This window comes from Oenanthe melanoleuca, chromosome 17 (genome assembly GCF_029582105.1).
Source record: "Oenanthe melanoleuca isolate GR-GAL-2019-014 chromosome 17, OMel1.0, whole genome shotgun sequence".
NCBI classification, from domain to species: domain Eukaryota; kingdom Metazoa; phylum Chordata; class Aves; order Passeriformes; family Muscicapidae; genus Oenanthe; species Oenanthe melanoleuca.
In genome coordinates, this window is record NC_079350.1 from 3,914,235 (window position 1) to 3,932,195 (window position 17,961).

At 49.0% G+C, this 17,961-nt stretch overlaps 1 protein-coding gene across 2 annotated transcripts in view; it reads left to right on the forward strand.

The window, feature by feature from the left end:
- Positions 1–17,961, forward strand: part of VAV2 (vav guanine nucleotide exchange factor 2) — a 117,056-nt gene that overhangs the window by 64,173 nt on the left and 34,922 nt on the right. For both annotated transcript variants that reach the window (XM_056505496.1, XM_056505495.1), the window contains exon 3: positions 10,355–10,413. In XM_056505496.1, coding sequence (XP_056361471.1) covers positions 10,355–10,413 — 59 coding nt within the window. The remainder of the gene's footprint in view (positions 1–10,354; positions 10,414–17,961) is intronic.

Consider the following 17,961-nt stretch of genomic DNA (forward strand, 5'->3'; position numbering starts at 1 on the left):
GCAGGGAAAGAAACTTCAGGGCCAGAGGTCTCCCATCCCTGCAAACACAGCAGCTCCAGGTTCTGAGCAAATCAAAGCAGCAAATCCCAGGCAAATTCTAAAAGCTGCATTTTACAGTGCACTTGAAAAACTCCTGTTTGCTTCCTGCCTCTTTTGTGTACCTTGGAATTACAGGAATCTCTTTGAGCTTAAAGGAGTTTTTCTCCTGATTTGTAAAACACAGCTGGTCTCAAAGAGCTTGTGATGGTTAAGCTGCTGCTGCAGGAGGGTTTTAGGAGGGACTTGGCTTCCCTGAGGCTCCCTGGGGCAGAGCTGATGCTTTGCAGGTAGAGCTGAACCCAGGGCTCAGAGCCTGAGGAATCAATGGAAAAGCTTCCTATTTCTCTGGAGAGACCCTGCCAACAACTGGGGACTGTGCAAAATGCAAAAAAAAAGAAAAAGGAAAAAAAAAAAAAAAAGCTTTTAAACATTTTCCTTTGTGATGTTTTTATACACTTTTTTTTTTTTTTTTTTTTTTTTTTTCCCCCTTCAGCACCTGGAATAATGAAGGAAATCAAGCAAGGAGAATTTTAAGCTCTCTCTCTCTCTCTCTCTCCCCAATAGGCAAATTACTCTTTGTGCAAGTGGATTGGTTTCATATGGATGCTTCCATTTTCTCCTGCACATGCAAAATGTTCCCAAACCTCTTTTTCTTTTTTTTTTTTTTTTTTTTGGTGCTCCATATGTATTTCTGTGACCTCCCAGCTCCCTTTTGGAGCCAGAGGGAAATGGGAACCCACAGGTATGTGAAAATCTGGGATATTTTCTGCTTACATCCCAGGCCTTGATCGAAAGGGATTAAACTTTTAATACAGATTGAAGCCATTTTCTTGGAAGCAGGTTTGGATATCCATGTTTTACATCTGACTAGCTGCTTTTTCCATCTGTTTCCACAAATCCAGTCAATACTGGGGGAGGAGGGGGTGTTTTTCAGGAGAGCCTCTCCTTGTGCAAGGAGCCCTTGGCTGGAATTCACTTGGAATAGCTCAGGGTGGAGCTGATGGAAGGGCTGGGAGCTGTTTAATTTAGAGCCTGGTCATGGAGTGATAAAAGCACAGAATGGTTTGGGAGGGGCATTAAAACCCATCTTGTCCCATCAGCAGGGACACCTTCCACTAGCCCAGGCTGCCCCAAGGCTCCTTCAACAATTCCAGCTTTTCTGGGTGTCCTGTGCCAGAATTCCAGGGCAGCCCAGGTGACAGCTGTGAGCACAGCCACTCCCTGTCTCACCTTCTCCCACCAGGGATTAATGGGAGCTGCTCCTTTTCCATGCTCTGCCTGAGCAGATTTTTATTAGGGTGCAGATAATCCCTGAGGAACAGAGGCTTTTGCTTGTAAAAGTTTTTGGGGTGGCTCTTTTTGAGTCACAAGATGAGGATTTTGCGTAAGTGCTGACTTTGGGCACCCTGAGTTGTGGGCTGGGGTCAGAGAAGGAGCTGGAGCCCTTCAGCACGAGCAGGGGATGAGGCTGTGGAGCAGCTGACCCACATTTGGGGAGTAAACTTAATTAAATCGGTCTGAATTCAGGAGCAGCAGGATTTCTGGACAAAGCTTAGCCTGTCCTGGTGTTGCCTATGGCTTAAGACAAATATTGGAGCCATTTTTGGGGTTGTGTGGCCTTCCCATCCTTTTACATCAGTGCTGTGGGGTCAGGAGTTGTACTGAATACTGCTGGTGGTTACATCCATGGAAATCCATGATAATCACACCCACCCTGCTTAGCACAGGGTGAGCTCTGAGCCTTTCCTGGGCTCTCCAAACCTGCAGAGATCCATCCAGGGCACCATGGATTTGGAGCACTGGCAGCACAGAGGCACAAAGAATTCTGCTCTGAGCAGCTGCAGTCGTCCTGCTGGTGTTCCACACACCAGGTGGCTTTGCAGACAGACTATTTGCAGCTAATTAGTGCTTTTAGGGAATTTTTTTTTTTCCCTTTTCCCCTCCCTTCCTGCCCCTCTTTCCAGGCCAGGTGCCCAGCACAGCTTGGTGGCTTTCAGCAGGTTCAGCACCCACCAGCTCCACACCTTCCCACCCCCCAGACCCTCCCCTGCTGCTGCACCCTGCCAGCTTCATTAGCAAACAGCTAATTAGGGGCAGAGGGGCAAGGTTTGGGTGAGGAGTGAGAAGTTCTGCTGCTGATGGGGCTGGCATTGTGCTCACCTGAGCCAAGCTCCTGCTGGAGCCACTTTATTTGTGGTTTTCCCCCTTTAATTTGCAGGAAGAAGCCCAGTTCCCCTGCCTCATTACCCTCCTTTCCCAAAGGACACACTCCTTTTGTGCCCATCACAAAGCCCTCTCCAGTTACTTTCTTTGTTTTTCTTTTATTTAAGAGGCAATTTTGCAATATCTTTAATCTGGAGGGAAGCAGCCAGCCCTCAGCCCAGCCTTGCAGTGCTCAGGCCTTTCTGGGAATCCTCCTTGTCTCTGGGAATCCTCTGGGAGGGTGCTGAAATCCCAGCTGCAATAAAAGTGAAGCTCTTATTAGCTTCTCCCTGCTGGCTCCCTCTGCCCAAATACATTTCATTATTGCTCTGAGCAAAGGCAAAATTCATCTGATTTGTGCTTCACAGGTCAGCAAATCCCAGCCTGTGCTGGGGTGCTCTGGATTGTGTGAAAAGTGAGGGATCAGCGTGCTGGGCAGAGCTGGGGAGGTGGCACAGCACTCCTGGGCAGTGGTGGCACCTTGCAGTGACACAGGGAGGTATTTCCAGAGGGACAGAAATACAAGGACAGCTCTCCAAAAGGCCTTGGGAGTCACAGGGAATGTGCAAAAAAATTCAAGCCCTCAAGATCAACATGTGCTGAAGATTGCACCCTTCTCCTCCACCTTCACAAACCTGGAGAATTCCTCTGTTGGAGTCAGTCTGGGCTGGATCTCCTGGGCTCTGTCCTGTAGGAATCTCTGACAAGACCAAGCTGCTTTCTCCTTTCTTTCATGGAGGATAAATCCCACACCCCTCTGACCCCTGCTTTCAGTTCCATGTGTTGCTGCCCCCAGTAGTTTTGTTTAATATTGAATTAGTTTCGTTTAATATTGAATTAGTTTTGTTTAATATTGAATTAATGCTGTTCTGTCATGCAGAAATGTGAGATGGGCTGGGGTCACCTTAAACCCCAGCTTGGTGGCACAGCCCAGTGACTCATTCCCAAATCAGCCTTCAGAGGTGCTGCCAAAGCTTGTCCCAGAAACGGGTTTTGGACAGCAAAGCTTTTGATTTTCCTTCCTTTCTTGCCTTTCTGCCATTGGCAAGTTCTGGGCAAATTGATGGGGCCAAGCTGAGCCAGGGGGAGTGGAGATGTGGGAAGGGAGGAGGAGGACATGGCCACTCACCCCTGCACCTTTAGCTGAGTTCTTGGGGTTTTTTTCCTGTTCAGGAGCAGATCCTGGGGACCCTCTTGTCACCTCCTGATGGTGCCACCCAGGCACCAGCTCTCCCTTGCTCAGTCCCATGCTGGGTGCACAAAGATGCAATTTCCCTGTCTCTCCTGTTTGATTCTCCTCTCTGGCAGAGATGTCTGCAGAGGCAGCATCTCCCCAAAACCTCCTGTGGGGTGGGCTTGTCCTTGCCCCAGAGCAGGAGATGCCTGTCCTGGGCACAGGGGGAGCAGGTGGTGGCTCACAGCAGGCACAGCCCATGAGAATTCCCAGTTTACAGGACAATTGTGGTTTTATGGCACCCAGAGTCTTTTCCAGGCCGTGCCCTTGCCTTGGTTTCTGCACATCCCCTGAGCTCAGGGTGCCTGTGCCAGCCTGCTGAGCTTGTTCCAGACTCGTGGCGTGTCCCTGTCACCTGCAGGAACCTGAATTCACGGTTCAACACTCACCCAGCGCCCTGAGCCCTTCCAGCACCCATGGGTGCTGTGAGCTGCCCCCAAGGGCTGGTTCCAGGGCCATCAGATCAATCTGTGTGCCCTGCACAGCTGCAGGCTCTTTCCCAGCTCGTGGTGTTGAGACACTGCTTGGGTTTCCCCCCCTGAGGCTTTTAAAGTCCCATCAAAGGCAGCTCCTGCTGCTATCACATAGAGATAATAAAATACTCAGAGAGGCAGTGCTCAGCAGAGGAGAGAGCCCATTAAGGAGCAGAAGAACTCTTTATTGCTGCTGTATTAGAGGAACTGGGCAGCATGGAGCAGGCACTGGAGTTCCAGGGTGTTAATTCCTGTGTTTGGGAGCTGGGGGAGGCACAGGGAGCTGGGCTGCTTTGCCTCTTCTTTCCTTGCTTTTGGATCTTCTCTGTGTCCTGGGGGAGTGAGGGACCTGCCCTGCCCTGCCCTGCCCTGCCCCTGGCCAGGGGTGCTGCTGTGACACACATCAGGGTTTAGGGACCCCAAAAATGTGTGACAGTGTTCCTCCCTTCCTCCCTCAGCTATTCTGTGATGGGGAAAGACAAATTGGTGTCTTAAATAAGGGAGATGAGGTGTGTGCATCTGGGTGACTTATGGTGGTGTGACAGAGTGCAGAGGTGTTCTAGCAGCAGCCATAAATCCACCTGAATTGTTCTTGTGTCCTCCTTCTAAGGGAGCAGTGTGGGTTTTGCAGTGACTGCTCACTCTTGAAAGGCTTCATGATTTCAGACATGATGCCAGCCCCAAAGAGCCCAAAATAAACATGTTATATCCTACAAGAGTCCTGTTCCCACTGGAAATCAGCAATGGCTTTGCCCAGTGATTTAATATTTGTGTCCCCAGCACGTAAAGTGACCAAACAATGAGTTTAATGTAAAATAGTGACATTTAATAACATTGTTTTAAAAAACCCATTCAAACACACAGTGTGGCTTCAATCAGGACTTTACAGCAAATGGGCTTCACCACCCTGTGGGGCTGCCAGAGCTCTGGGACCAGCAATAAAGCAAATGCAAGTGAAGGATTCCTGGGATTTGTTGGAGGAGGGAAGAGGTTTCACCATGCCCAGACTTGCATGGGCCTTGCAGTGAAACACAGGGACAGAGGCTGGACACACCATCACAGGAAAACTTTGATTTGAAATCCTTATCAAATGTGTATCAGCCCAAATCTGCAGCTCTGCAGAAGCTGGATGCAGCAAACACCACGCCTGGAGTGGCTGGGAATGGGAGGAGAACCTTGGCATCCCTGGAAGGGGAAGGAAATCATCCAGGCAGGAGCTGGAAAGGCTCAAACCAGTTGTCCAAAGCAGTTATTGTTGAACAGCCTCAGCCCCAGCAGGCAGCTGGGGGATGTGGTGCAGCTTGAGAGGATGGGTGGAGGAAAACCCACCTGGTTGGATCCCAGGAAAACATCTCACCATGGCTGGTTTCCTCCTGCCCAACAGGGCTCCTCTCAGCTGTACCAGAGATGGTGGTTTAAGGAATTCCTCAGTGAATTCCTGGGATGCTGAAGCAGCAGCAGCAGTCCTGGCTGCTCTGTGTCCAGGGAAAGGGCTGGCATGGGGTCCTTGCAGGTTTATGGCCCAGGCAAGAGCACAGTGAGTGACCCAGAGCAGGCAGGGTGGGGTTTGTGCTCCCCTCCCACTCTGGGCTCTTCTGCTTTTCCAGGGATTTGCAAACAGAGAGATGGGAGCCTGGGAGCTGCTGCTGAGACTTTGTGTGCCCAGCCCAGGGGGGTGCAGTGCCTGGAGGGGCTGGGAAGTGCCCAGGGGTGCAGGAGCAGAGCACACAGGAGCTGAGCAGTGCCAGGACAGGCAGGAGGCAGCTGGATCAAATCCTGCTTGCTCTGGGCATCGCTTCTCCTCCAGCATTCCTGCCCTGGACTGCTCCCATCAGTGTTTGATTGTGGGATGCTCAGAAATGGATCTCTGCCTTCCTCCCAGTGCTCCCCAGCCCAGCTGGTTTGTTTTTTCAAACCTGAGTTTATTTGAGAGGTTTTTTTTTATTTTTTTTTTTGGTTTTTTTTTCCTGGTTGCTCAGAGATACCATCAGTTGGTCTCTGATTTTGGGTCAAGTTTCTGCCTGAGGCTGGGGATGCTTGGCCTGAGGATTTGTTTTGTCCTTTATAAGTTTAGGGACAAAGCAGAAAATGCCTCCCTGTAATTCCAGGCTGTGAAACTCCCTCTCCCTGGGCAGAGGTGGCACAGAGAGGTCTCTGCCAGAGTTATCAGTGCTGGGCAGAGCTCCTGATTTGCTGAGAAGCAAATCTGTTTATTCTGAAATGCTCAGTGCTGGCTGTGAGCCCTCAGCTCATTCCCACCCCCAGGGTCACTCCTGCAGTGCCCAGAGCTGGAAAGTTCCTCCTGTGCAAAGAGTTCTCCAGCCCAGCTGGGTCAGTTTGTTTTTTCAAATAAATAAAAGTTTATTTTAGAGTTTTCTAGATGCTCACAGATACCATCAGCCATAAACAATGCTGTAGGAAGTAGAAGAGCAGAGAACACAATAATTTATTTTCTATCAGGCTTTGGTTTATTTTAAAAAATCCATAATTCCTAAAAGAAAGTGTTGGAAGCAAGGAAGAAAAGTGGTGAATTTTTTATTGAAGTGATGTGGCTTATTCTTTTCAAAAATCCCATTTCTTTATTCACTTTGGTTTTTTTTCCAAAGTGACCAGTGAGTGTGAGGAACCCACTTTGAGCCTTGATTATTTTATTTTATTTTATTTTATTTTATTTTATTTTATTTTATTTTATTTTATTTTATTTTATTTTATTTTATTTTATTTTATTTTATTTTATTTTATTTTATTTTATTTTATTTTATTTTATTTTATTTTATTTTATTTTATTCCTTTTTCCCATGAAGTGCCTTTTTAAACCTCAAATCCTATGCAGGGCCTTCTTTGTTTTGCAGTAATGATCTCTCTGGCCAGTAAATGATCAGCTGGGTGGGTGGATTTAACTCATGCCCATAAATACAAGAATTATTGTATTCACACACTGGAATTTCAGGAATGTGAAGGGCATCCCTCACTTGTCATGGCAGAACCACCAGAAATTTCCCCACAAACCCTTTTCAAGGAAAGTGTCTGTGCATCACCTGCGTTTGGTATCTTTATATTCCTATTTATATTCCTGCCATCTTATTGTCAGTGGGATGTTATATATAGCTTTTATGGTAATTTTGTGTGCTGAATGCAGTTTCCAGGGAAGAAATTGCACTGAGAAATGGGTGAAGAAGTAATAATAATAGCAATAATCTGCATAAGCCCCCGTTGGTAAAACCCACAGCCCTACATCTCCTGGAAGAAAAATGCATAGATAAGAGAAGAGTTTTCCAAACAACATTTTCTGATGACTTAGAGGGTGACTTTTGGTAAGGGATGGAGTGGCTGGACAAGGAGAAATGGCTTTAAACTGACAGAGATTTGGGTTAGGTGGATTTTGGGAAGGAATTTTTGTCTGGGAGGGTGGGGAGACCCTGGCACAGGGTGCCCAGAGAAGCTGTGGCTGCCCCATCCCTGAAGTGTTCAGGGGCAGGTTGGAATATCTGGTTTTGTTTTTTTGGTCTGTGCTGATATTCCAGAAGCAGGAAAAGCCTCAGCTGGGATCAAGGACCCTGGAGGTGGAACAGATCCTGGGCACACACAGAGCCACAAGTCAGACCTGCAAAGAAGAAGCAGCTTTACAGGGGAAGATGAGACACAGTTTAGCAAACACTTAAGGGCTGACTTACCCTTAAGAATGTTGTTTAATCATGTTGAAATTGAGAGGATTACTTCTCCTTAAATGCATGCTTGAGCATTCCCTGGCTGGGGCCTGTGAGGAGCTGGCCTTGCACTTGTTTTGTCTTGCTCTTAGCAGGAGTTGTTGTTTGGGAAAATATTCCCAGATATTGGGGCAGTCACTGTTCAGCCCTCTGGAGATGCTTTAAAGGGATTTTTTGTGCCTGATCCCTCACACTGGGTGGCTTGGCTTTATCACCTGAGTGTGGATTTGGGATTCTCCTTGGGCTGGGCTGGCTCCTCACTTTGTTTCCTGAGTTTGGATTTGGGATCTTTGCTGACCTGGGCTGGGCTGGATCATCAATTTTTTTACCTGAGTGTGGATTTGGGATTCTGCTTGGGTTGGTCTGGCTCCTCTCTTTGTCACCTGAGTGTGGATTTCATTCTTTGCTGATCTGGGCTGTGCTGGATCATCAATTTTTTTACCTGGGTGTGGATTTTGGATCTTTGCTGGGCTGTGCTGGATCCTCACTTTATCCCCTGAGCATGGATTTGGGATCTTTGCTGATTTGGGCTGTTCTGGCTCCTCACTTTCCCACCTGAGTGTGGATTTGGGATCCTCACTGGGCTGTGCTAAATCCTCACTTTGTTACCTGAGTGTGGATTTGGAATCCCCACTGAACAGTGCTAAATCCTCACTTTCTCCCCTGGGTGTGGATTTGGGATCTTTGCTGATTTGGGCTGTTCGGGCTCCTCTCTTTATTACCTGAGTGTGGATTTGGGATCCTCACTGGACAGTGCTAAATCCTCACTTTTTTTACCTGAGTGTGGATTTGGGATCTTTGCTGATCTGGGCTGTGCTGGATCATCAATTTTTTATCTGAGTGTGGATTTGGGATCCTCACTTTTCTACCTGAGTGTGGATTTGGGATCTTTGCTGATCTGGGTTGTGCTGGTTCCTCACTTTCTCCCCTGAATGTGGATTTGGGTTCTTTGCTGATCTGGGCTGTGCTAAATCCTCACTTTTTTTACCTGAGTGTGGATTTGGGATCCTCACTGGGCTGTACTAAATCCTCACCTTTCTACCTGGATTTGGGATCTTTGCTGATCTGGGCTGTGCTGGTTCCTCACTTTTTTACCTGAGTGTGGATTTGGGATCTTTGCTGATCTGGGTTGTGCTGGTTCCTCACTTTCTCCCCTGAGTGTGGATTTGGGATCTTTGCTGATCTGGGCTGTGCTGGTTCCTCACTTTTTTACCTGAGTGTGGATTTGGGATCTTTGCTGATCTGGGCTGTGCTGGCTCTCCCTGGAAGCAGTGCCCAGCTTTTGATGTGCCAGGATGTGCAGAGCTTGGGGCTGTTCAGCAGAGAACAAAGGGAAATTTGTTGGTGAGGAGAACAGGGAGCTTTTCTCTTAAACGTCCCTGGAAGTCAAACCCCGCGGTGGAACTGTCTGATTCATAAACTGGATTTTTTACTTCAGAAGGCTAAAAATAGAGCACAGAAGAGACTCATTCAGTCAGTCTAGGACTTCCCTGGCACTATTTTAAGCCCCCTGGAGCAGGGCTGGGGGTGCCAGTGGAGTCTCCAGTCTCTCTGCTCTGTCTGGGATTGATGTTCCACCACACTCGTGGTGTTTTGAGCCCTGATGAGCCCTGGAGCCTTTCAGGGATGCTCTGTTCCCTGTTTTCCATGTGGAAATCACCCACTAAACACCAAACTGTGGCAGTTCTTTGCTTGCTGGGATGTCCTGGGATAAAAATGTGGGAGGCAGAGAGGCTCTGAGTTCATCCCAGCAGAAAATCCAGGGATGTGGTCCCTGGGTGGGTGGTGTGGAGGTGGCTCAGGGGAGCATCCCAAAGTAAAATTCCTAAATAAAGGGACCTGAGGGGTCCCTGTGGCTGGGTTGGATTCAGGGCAGCAGCAGCAGCCCCCAGGGTTGGGTTTGTACACCTGGAGCCCACTCAAGTTGCCCTTTATCCATGTCCCATCCCAGCAGAATGGAAACCAGTCCAAAAAAACAAGATTTGTCTTTATCACTCCAGCTCTGAAATGGTGAATGTGAACAAGAGTAAAACACAGTTTAAATCTACAAGGAACTCAAACCCATTCTTTGTTCCTCATCACTGAAAATTCCCCATGGCAATTAAAACTTCCATCAAAAATGGGAGTTTTTCTGGAAATCCTGGTGGTTTTATTGCTTCTGATTGCAGTGCTGATGAGAATAGTTTGGTGTTGACTCATTCCTGGCTGTTTTCTGCCAGAAAAGGGCGATGGTCTGCACTCACCTCTGACAAACTGATGATGCATCTCTATTGAATTGCAAGGAGCTGCTCAGCCTTGGCAAGTTTGCCTCAATAAGATCATTTTGTGTGAGGAGAGGCAGGAAAGGAGCTGTGATCCTTTTGTAATGAAACACAAAGTGAGAGGGTTTTCTCAATGCTTCTTAGTGTTGCATAAAACCTGTCAGGGCAGGTCTGGGCTCATTGAAGGAGTGTGGGGATGGAGGTTCCTTGGATGAAGCTGTTCAATAATGTTTTTAAATGTCTTTAGTGCTCAGTGGTGGAACCTCAAGCAGGGTTTGCCCTGCCAGCCCTGGTGGTGACACTGTGACACCAAGGGGGGACTGGGGCACATCCGTTCCAGTGGGGCTTTAGCTCCAAGCACCAAGGGGTCCTTGGGCTCCCACCAAACCTTCCTGTGTCCTCAGTAAGCACAGCAGCATCTTTTTCTCTCATTTCCAGGTGATCTCTGCAGTATCCAGGCTCTCCTTCCACAGTATTGCTCAAACCAAAGGAATTAGGTAAGATCCTTTCAATGTGATGCTTTGGAATAACATCTCTCTCTCTCTCTCCTTTTCCATATTTCTTGCATTTAATCACATCAGACTCTTTAGAAGCTGCACATAATGGAGTTAAACACACCAAGGGTGCCTCTGGGATGTAGGTAGGATCCTTAGAGCTGCTTGGGAGTAGTTTTAGGTGAAATAAGTGAAAATAGGAGGAATTGTGTGCACTGCTCCTGCAGGGTGAGTTTTGGTGTCTCTAGCTGGAGGTTTTGCTCAGCTTCAAAAGGGATCCCAGGAGAGCCAGCAGTGCCCAGGAGCTGTGGCATCACCCCCACTGTCCCCACTGTCCCTGTGCAGCAGAGCCCAGGGACCTTTCTGCCCTTAACAGCTCCAATAAATTCAATAATTGCCCCCTGGCTTTGTCAAATCCACGTCCTTGGTGGGGTGCAGGGGTGCCCTGGCAGCCAGGGTGTGCTGCCTGCTGAGGGAGCAGTGCAGAAGGAATTAAAAGCAGCAGACAGCTCCTATTAAGCAGAGCTGTTATCCTGCTCTTTGTTCAGCTCCCTGCAAAATTGCTTTGCAATTGCTTTCCTTGTTAGAGTGCATTTGTATTATTAATCTGGGAACATCTCATTAGGACCATGGCTATAACAGGGATGAGTTTGCAGCCTAAATTACCTTTCCTTGGGCTTTTTTTGGGGGAGTGTGTGTGTGTTTTCACCCATGAGCTACAGAATACATTTGATTTTCTCCACAGCACGTGTCCTGCTGCTGTTTTGGGTGGGGATCTGTGGTGCATCCCGAGCCAGGATGAAGGGATTCAGGCTGGGTGGGGTCCCTGCCCCTCTCCCAGCCCTGCCACCCACCCCAGCACCCCCTGCCACAATTCCCACTGCTGGGACATATTTTCCCTGCCTTGTCTGCCCTGAGATTGCTGGAGGGGAAGAGCTTTCCACGTGTAAAAGCAGCTTGGAGCCTTCCCATCTGTTAAACACAGACCCCACAGATCCAGCAGGGCTGGGGGGATGCAGGGGGCGAAGAATTGAGGAGGGGAGATGTGCTGGAAGTTAAGGACTGATAGCAGGAGCCTGCAGTGATTTCTGTTTCAAAGGAAAAGAACCTCCAAGGAGTTGGGAGAGCAGTGGGGGATTCACTGCAGTGCCTCAGCAAGGGCTGGGTTTAAATTTTGGGGCATCACTGGGCAGGTTGCAGGGGTCAGCTCTGGCAAAGCCCTTCCCAAAGCAGGGAGGGAGGTCCTGGGTCCAGCTCAGAGGATGAAGGAGCTGCATCCCCTGGGAAGGTTTGGCTGAGCCCCTGTTGAGCTGGGATCCAGAGACAAGGGAGCTTTGCTATTCTTGTGGGTATGTGGCTTTTTCTCATTCATTTTACAGCTGGCATTTACAGTTCCCACTAAAATCCTTTATCTTGGAAGCCTTTGGCACCATAATTACACAAGAATAGCAGAGAGCTTAGTGAGCCTTTGCTTCTAACCCTGTTTTCCTGTGTTTTAACCCTGTTTCTCCTCCAGCTCTTCAGGCACAGAAAATGCTGTCACTGCTTCAGCTGGAAAATAGAACAGACTAGAAATGAATTCTATAATTCCAGGGAAATTTCCCCCTGGGAGTGTTCCCTCCCACCTTGCTGTCCCCTGCAGCCACAGAGGTTTTGTCCATGGCTGCATCTTCTTTCCTTTAAATTAGGTGATTTCTTGCTGCACCATCACAAACCCCTCAACGACAGAAACTAATCTCAAGCGAATTAAACTGAACTAATCTGATCTTGTGGGAGCCAGCAGCAGCTCTGGGACTGCTCACATCAGCCACCCCTGCCCCTCAGCTCGTTGGGATCCATCCTCTTCCCTCTCCCAGTGAAGATGCTTCCATTGGAAGTGGGAAAAATCTTGTTGGCTTAGGCACAGTGCTTAAAACCATGGTAAACACAGGGAAATTCAGATGCTGGGTGGATTGTTTGGTCTTCAGCCCCACAGCATGAATGTGGCTCTGCTCCAATCCCTGTTTTAGGGTCTGAGGATCAGGACCACGCAAATTAAGAGTGAAATAAATCCCAAAGCCTGTTACTTGTCCTTAAATAAGTTTCATGGCGTGGAGAAGAATAAAAATCAATCTTGTGTGCTGTTCAGTGAGGAAAAAAAAAAATAAAATCAGTCTTTCTGTCTTAATAATTTCTGGCTACAGGAGGCTTGGCAGAGGAGCCCTGTTTCCCAGAGTGCAGATAGCTATCAGGAGAGCTCTGTGGAGATGACAGAGTGTTTCTTCCAAGAAACAAGCAGCAAAAACAGGGCAAAAACTCCATCCTGAATGCAGTGTTTCATTTGCAATGTGCCTAATGTGCAGCAGCTGTAGCTACAGCCCTGCTGTGACCATCCTCTGCCTGTCCCCATCCCAGGGCTGTTCCACAAATCCTGCAGGAATCGGGCTCTGTGCTGATGGGATGGGAGCTTTTTGCTGGGATTTTGATCCCAAAGGGTTCCACACAGGGACAAGGAGCAGATCCTCATTGCTCAGGAGAGTTTTGTTGAGTTGTTCCTGGTTCTCATCCTTCCCTCCATCTCTTTGGAGGGCTCTCAGCACTTCCAGGGAGAAGTTCCAGTGTGCTCCATCCCTGAACAACGAGCCTTTATTACCCAGGCAGGATTTTCCACTGCAGCCCTGATTCCATTACCCCATTCCCAGGCTGGCACAGCCTGGGGGATCTGCAGCAGCGTGGTCTTTGCTCAGGAATGTCCTGCAAAGCTTCTCCTGTGCTCTGGAGCAAGAATTTTCATTCCCTTTCCCAGTTTTCATTCCAAGTTTTCATGAGCAAACTCAGCTCTCTGGAGGACAGCAAGGCTTCTTGTTGCAGGTCCCAATAAACCAGGATTATAATTATTTTATTAAAGGGGTTTTTTTTTCTGTTTTCCCTGAAGATTTTCCTGCCACAGCCATGACTTTTCCCTGCTGGGCTCCATCACCCACCTTGTGCTCTGGGGGCTGAAAGTGAGCTCTGAGCAGAGGAGGGGGCATGTGTTTATTCATCTCCCTGAGATCTGTGTTTTTCCTGGAAGCAGAGTTCTGCAAGCAGAGCAGGAGGTTCAGGAATATTGGCTCGTGCTGCCTGCATGCATTTTTAATGTGTGCACAGCTGAGAAGGGGGTTTGCATGTTCAGAGGCCTTTATGGAGGCCCTAAATCTGAGTAAATCCTTCCTGTGTGAACTGAACCTCTGCTCAGAAGGCACCACAGTTAATGAAGGAGAGTTACAAACGTTTGCAGATGGGCAGGAGGGTGAATCCTGGTGATGCTGTGCCTGGGCCATGGAGGGAGGGGCACAGGGATGAGTTTTGCCCCTTTTGGGGCCAAGGCAGGAGCCCTTTGGGTCAGTTGGAAGGAAAAGTGACCAGTGGGAGTGGCTGAGGGCTGCCCACACCCTGTGGAAAAGCCATTGTGTTAATTTGGAACAGGTTCCCCAGAGAAGCTGTGGATGCTCCAACCCTGGCTGGGGCTCTGAGCACCCTGGTTTAGTGGAAGCTGGATTAAAAAAATCGGAATTAAATGATCCTGATGGTCCCTTCCAAACCATTCCAGGATTGTGTGATTTTTTTTTTTTTTTCCCATCTCCACAGTGCAGACAGGGATGGGAGAAAAGCTCAATACTGGGATTAGCCCAGCTCAGGCAGGTGAGTGGCAGCATCCTGCCTGCAGGGATGGGTGCAGGGCAGATCCCTCAGGGCTCACCCCTGCTCCCTGTGCCCAGGTAAAGCTTGGAAGGGCTCACAGTGAGGATTGCAGCACTGCCAGCCCTGCAGCTCCTGTACTCAGCAGCGTGCCAGGAATGTCAGGATGTGTGTGGGGAGAGGGAGGAGGATGGAAGGGGAGGCAGAGCAGCATTCCTGGCAGGAGCTGCCCCCAGGATAGGGGCAGGGGGCTCAGGGAGCTGGAGCTGCAGCCCCTGCCCTGCAAAACTCCAGTGCCACTGGCTGACCAGGAAACTCCTCAGTGGTTCACCTCCAGTTTGGAGTTAACCTTGGAGTTTTGTGCAGGTTTCACGACTTTAATTAATTTCCCCATGTGACTGAGCCCCACTGTGGTGACCCTGTAAAAAGAGCTTTGACCCCACCAGCAAACCCCACTTCTTGCAGAAGATGTGGTGGCACAAGCTGGAGCTGACCAGGGTGTTCCTGAAGGACAGAAGGGAGATGGGGGAAGATCTTTTATGGCCTTTACAAGGATTCTCCAGTGCTGGAAGCTTCCTGCAGATCAGGTTTGTCTCTGCTCCCCCCACCCCTGGGGATGGGAGGCAGATCTGGGTGTGAAAATAGCAAGCAATTAAAGGTGCTAACAATTAAATCCTCGGGTGTCTTCTGGTGGGGAGGTTGTTAGGGCAGCTCTTCTCCTGAAGGCTGGTTTTACAAGCACTGTTTTATTCCCTGCCAAGGGCTCTCTGCAATTGCACTCTGCCCATTATTCCTTTACTGCCGTTGTGTTTTCCTTGTACACACTTCAAGTGTTGCTATAAAATGGATGGAGAAGGCAGTGGGAGGATCTGTGTCTGGAAATAGGTACAGCTGCTGTGCTGAGCTCTCCTGGAGCTGGGACCAGCCTGGGCCACCAGCACAAACTCAGAGGAGCTCAGCAAGCAGGAGGTTGGGTGGAGATTGTTTCTTGTGACACCACCAAACCTTCAGGAGTCACCATAAAACTCCTCATTTGTTGATAAGCTGAAAAGCATCTCTTTTCCCACTTAAAAAAAAAAAAAAAAAAAAAAAGCCAGCAAAAACGTTCTTAACACATTTATGTTGGCAAGTTTGCATCCTGAAAAATATCCCTGACGTGTTTTGCTGCAGGCTGCTCTGCAGGCTGGGGGGATGCTGAGGTCACCCTGTGAGCATCTGCTCACCAAGCACAGGCAGTTCCCTGTCCCCCTCCCCAGCTGGGCTGGGCTCTGCTGGGCTGGGCTCTGCTGGGCTGGGCTCTGCTGGGCTGGGCTCAGGGGGGCTTTGGGCTCACCTGTCCATCAGCTTTGCCCACCTGGTGCTCCCCTCAGGCTCCTCCTGTGGGACCTTTCCAGCACCTCTGCTTGCCTTCCCAAAATGCAGCTCTTGCCACAAGGATGCTCCAAGGATGGAGAAGAGCTCCAGGCTCAGCTGGTCCAAAACAGGGGATCTGGGGATGGGCAGTGCCATGGGCTGTGCTGGATGCTCTGGGACAGCCCAGTCTCTCTGCACCCACTGAGGGAGGGATTCTTTTTGGCCCAATGTGCTGTTTGCAGCTGGTTTATGCTGCACAGTTGGGCCCCTCTTGGCTGGGATGTGCTGGTGATGCTCTCCCTGAGACAGCAGCACAGAAAGATCCATTTTGGTGATTATTCATTTGTACTGGCACGTGTTTCATAGGATGGCAGCAGAAACACTCTGAGTGCTGAAAGATCTCCTCGTGCTGCTTTGCAGTTAGAACTGGGCATTTCAGGATTTGTGTCCTCAGCAGGTGTTTCCCAACCTGGGTGTTGGATGGGACACATCCCCTCTTTGCTGGGGCAGTCATTCCCTAGTGCTTGGCTGTGCTGTTGCCACACAGGGTTTTTTCCCCTTTCTTTTCAAGAAAGACATTTCTGGATTCCCCTTTTGATTTTATCCATCTGTTCTCATCAATGTGGAGCTGAAGGGAGGGGAAAATCATCCCTCCTGCTCGAGCTGCTACACGAGGGGTTTCTAAAAACCCAACAATGCACTGAAACATGAAATTGTACAAGCTGTTATTTCCTTGTCTTCTCCTCTCCAGAAATGCTCAGTTCAGGTTGGAGCTGAGGATAAAGCAGGGCCTGCAGACCCTTGGGTGCTGACAGTGCACTGAGTGCTCTTCTGCAAAATCATCATCATCATCATCATCATCTTTGTGCTGCTGCTGATGTAACTCGCTCTCTCCCTGCTGAATTGCCACCAGAATTAATCTTGTGAGAATTTCTGCAAGTTCCAGACCACAAATAAGAGCAAACTGTAATTTTTCAGAGGAGGTGTCTGAAATTTGGCGCCTCATGAGGTGCTTCTTTCCAGAGATGAGTAATGCAACAGAAAAGTGTGATTCTAATTAAATTCAGCAGCTTTTGCTATGCTCTGATGTGTCTTGTTCTGCACAAGGAGAATTGATTCTATTCTGCTTCATATAAATGGATTTTGGGGGCATTAATAGTGTGGGTTTATCTCACAGATAAACCAAGATCATTGCCTGGTGCTGCTGCTGTTTCACAGGTGGAAATCAAATTTTGGAGGTGCTGCCTGGGTCGAGGGCAGGGCTGGAAAAGCAGCTCCAGGTCCCCTTTTTGCTGGTCCCTGGTCAGCTCACAGCTTGATAAATTAATGCTGCTTTAATCTGCCTCATTCCACAAAGCCAGTGAGGGAAGCATTTCCAGTGGTGTGTAAAAGTTTTGGAAATGTTGGTGATTTTCTTTGGGCAGCTCCAGGGGTGCTCAGGGTGGTGGGCTCAGGGTTCCAGAGCTGATGGCTGACAGTCAGGAATGGGGTGATCCCAAAGGACTCACCCTCCTGGAGGAAAAAGGGAGGAAAAAAGAAAAGGGGAAGGTTGGAGATACCAAAATGATGTGCAGGAATGTTTTTGTGCCAGGGGGATTCAGCACAGCCCCATCCATCCCAGCAGAAGCTCCTTTGCCCCAGCTTGAGGCTCTGCTCCTTCCCATTGCTGGAGAAATCCCTCACAGAAGGGGCAGCAGATGGAGCAGCTCAGGTTCCCTGGTGTCACACACTCCACCTGCTTTTTAAAACACTCAAGTGTTATCCCTGGACTTAGGAAAACAGGGGGAGATTGTCCTGCTGGTGCTGGGAGGGTGGAATCCCAGCAGAAAGGGATAAATCACCTCCTTTAGACTCCTGAGGGTGTTTGCACAAGGCAGGAAAACTTCCTGGCAGATCTGCCTGAGAAACCATCTCCACTGAGAGCAGCTGGAGTGGGAGCAGCTCCTTGGGATGGAGTGTCCTGAGTGGGACATTTCCCACTCTCTGCTCCCAGGGCTGGTGTTTGACCCCAAGAAATCAGAGTGGAGACTGGAAAAATTGGTAAATAAACCATGCTGGGTCCTCCTTGCTCTGTGCCACTGCAGAAAAGGATCAGCCTGAAGCTGCCTCATGCCTGACCCTCTGCTCTCTGCAGAGGTGAAGAGCTGCCCTCAGCTGCTAGGACAAGGCTGAAATATGCTCATAAATAAATAAAGAAACCTCCCTGTTTATTGCTGTTAGAATTGCAGCCTACCTGGCTCTTCCCATTAAATAATTCAGAGGCAGGAGCAGCCAGGCAGTGCTGAGAGATTCCCTGTGCAGGGATGGATGGGGAGGATGTGGGGTGGGGGGATCATGGGGCAACCTCTGAGCAAGGGAGGGTTTGTTTTTTTGCAGGAGGTGCCTGGTGAACTATGAATTGATTGTCCCTGTGGGTGATGTGCTGTGGCTGTGGCTCTGTGTTCCACTTGCAGGGAGCTCTGTGAGAAACAGAAAGTGGCCAAAATGTTTTGTAAGATCAAGGGGGTGCTTTGCATCACACGTCAAGAACTCACTCTG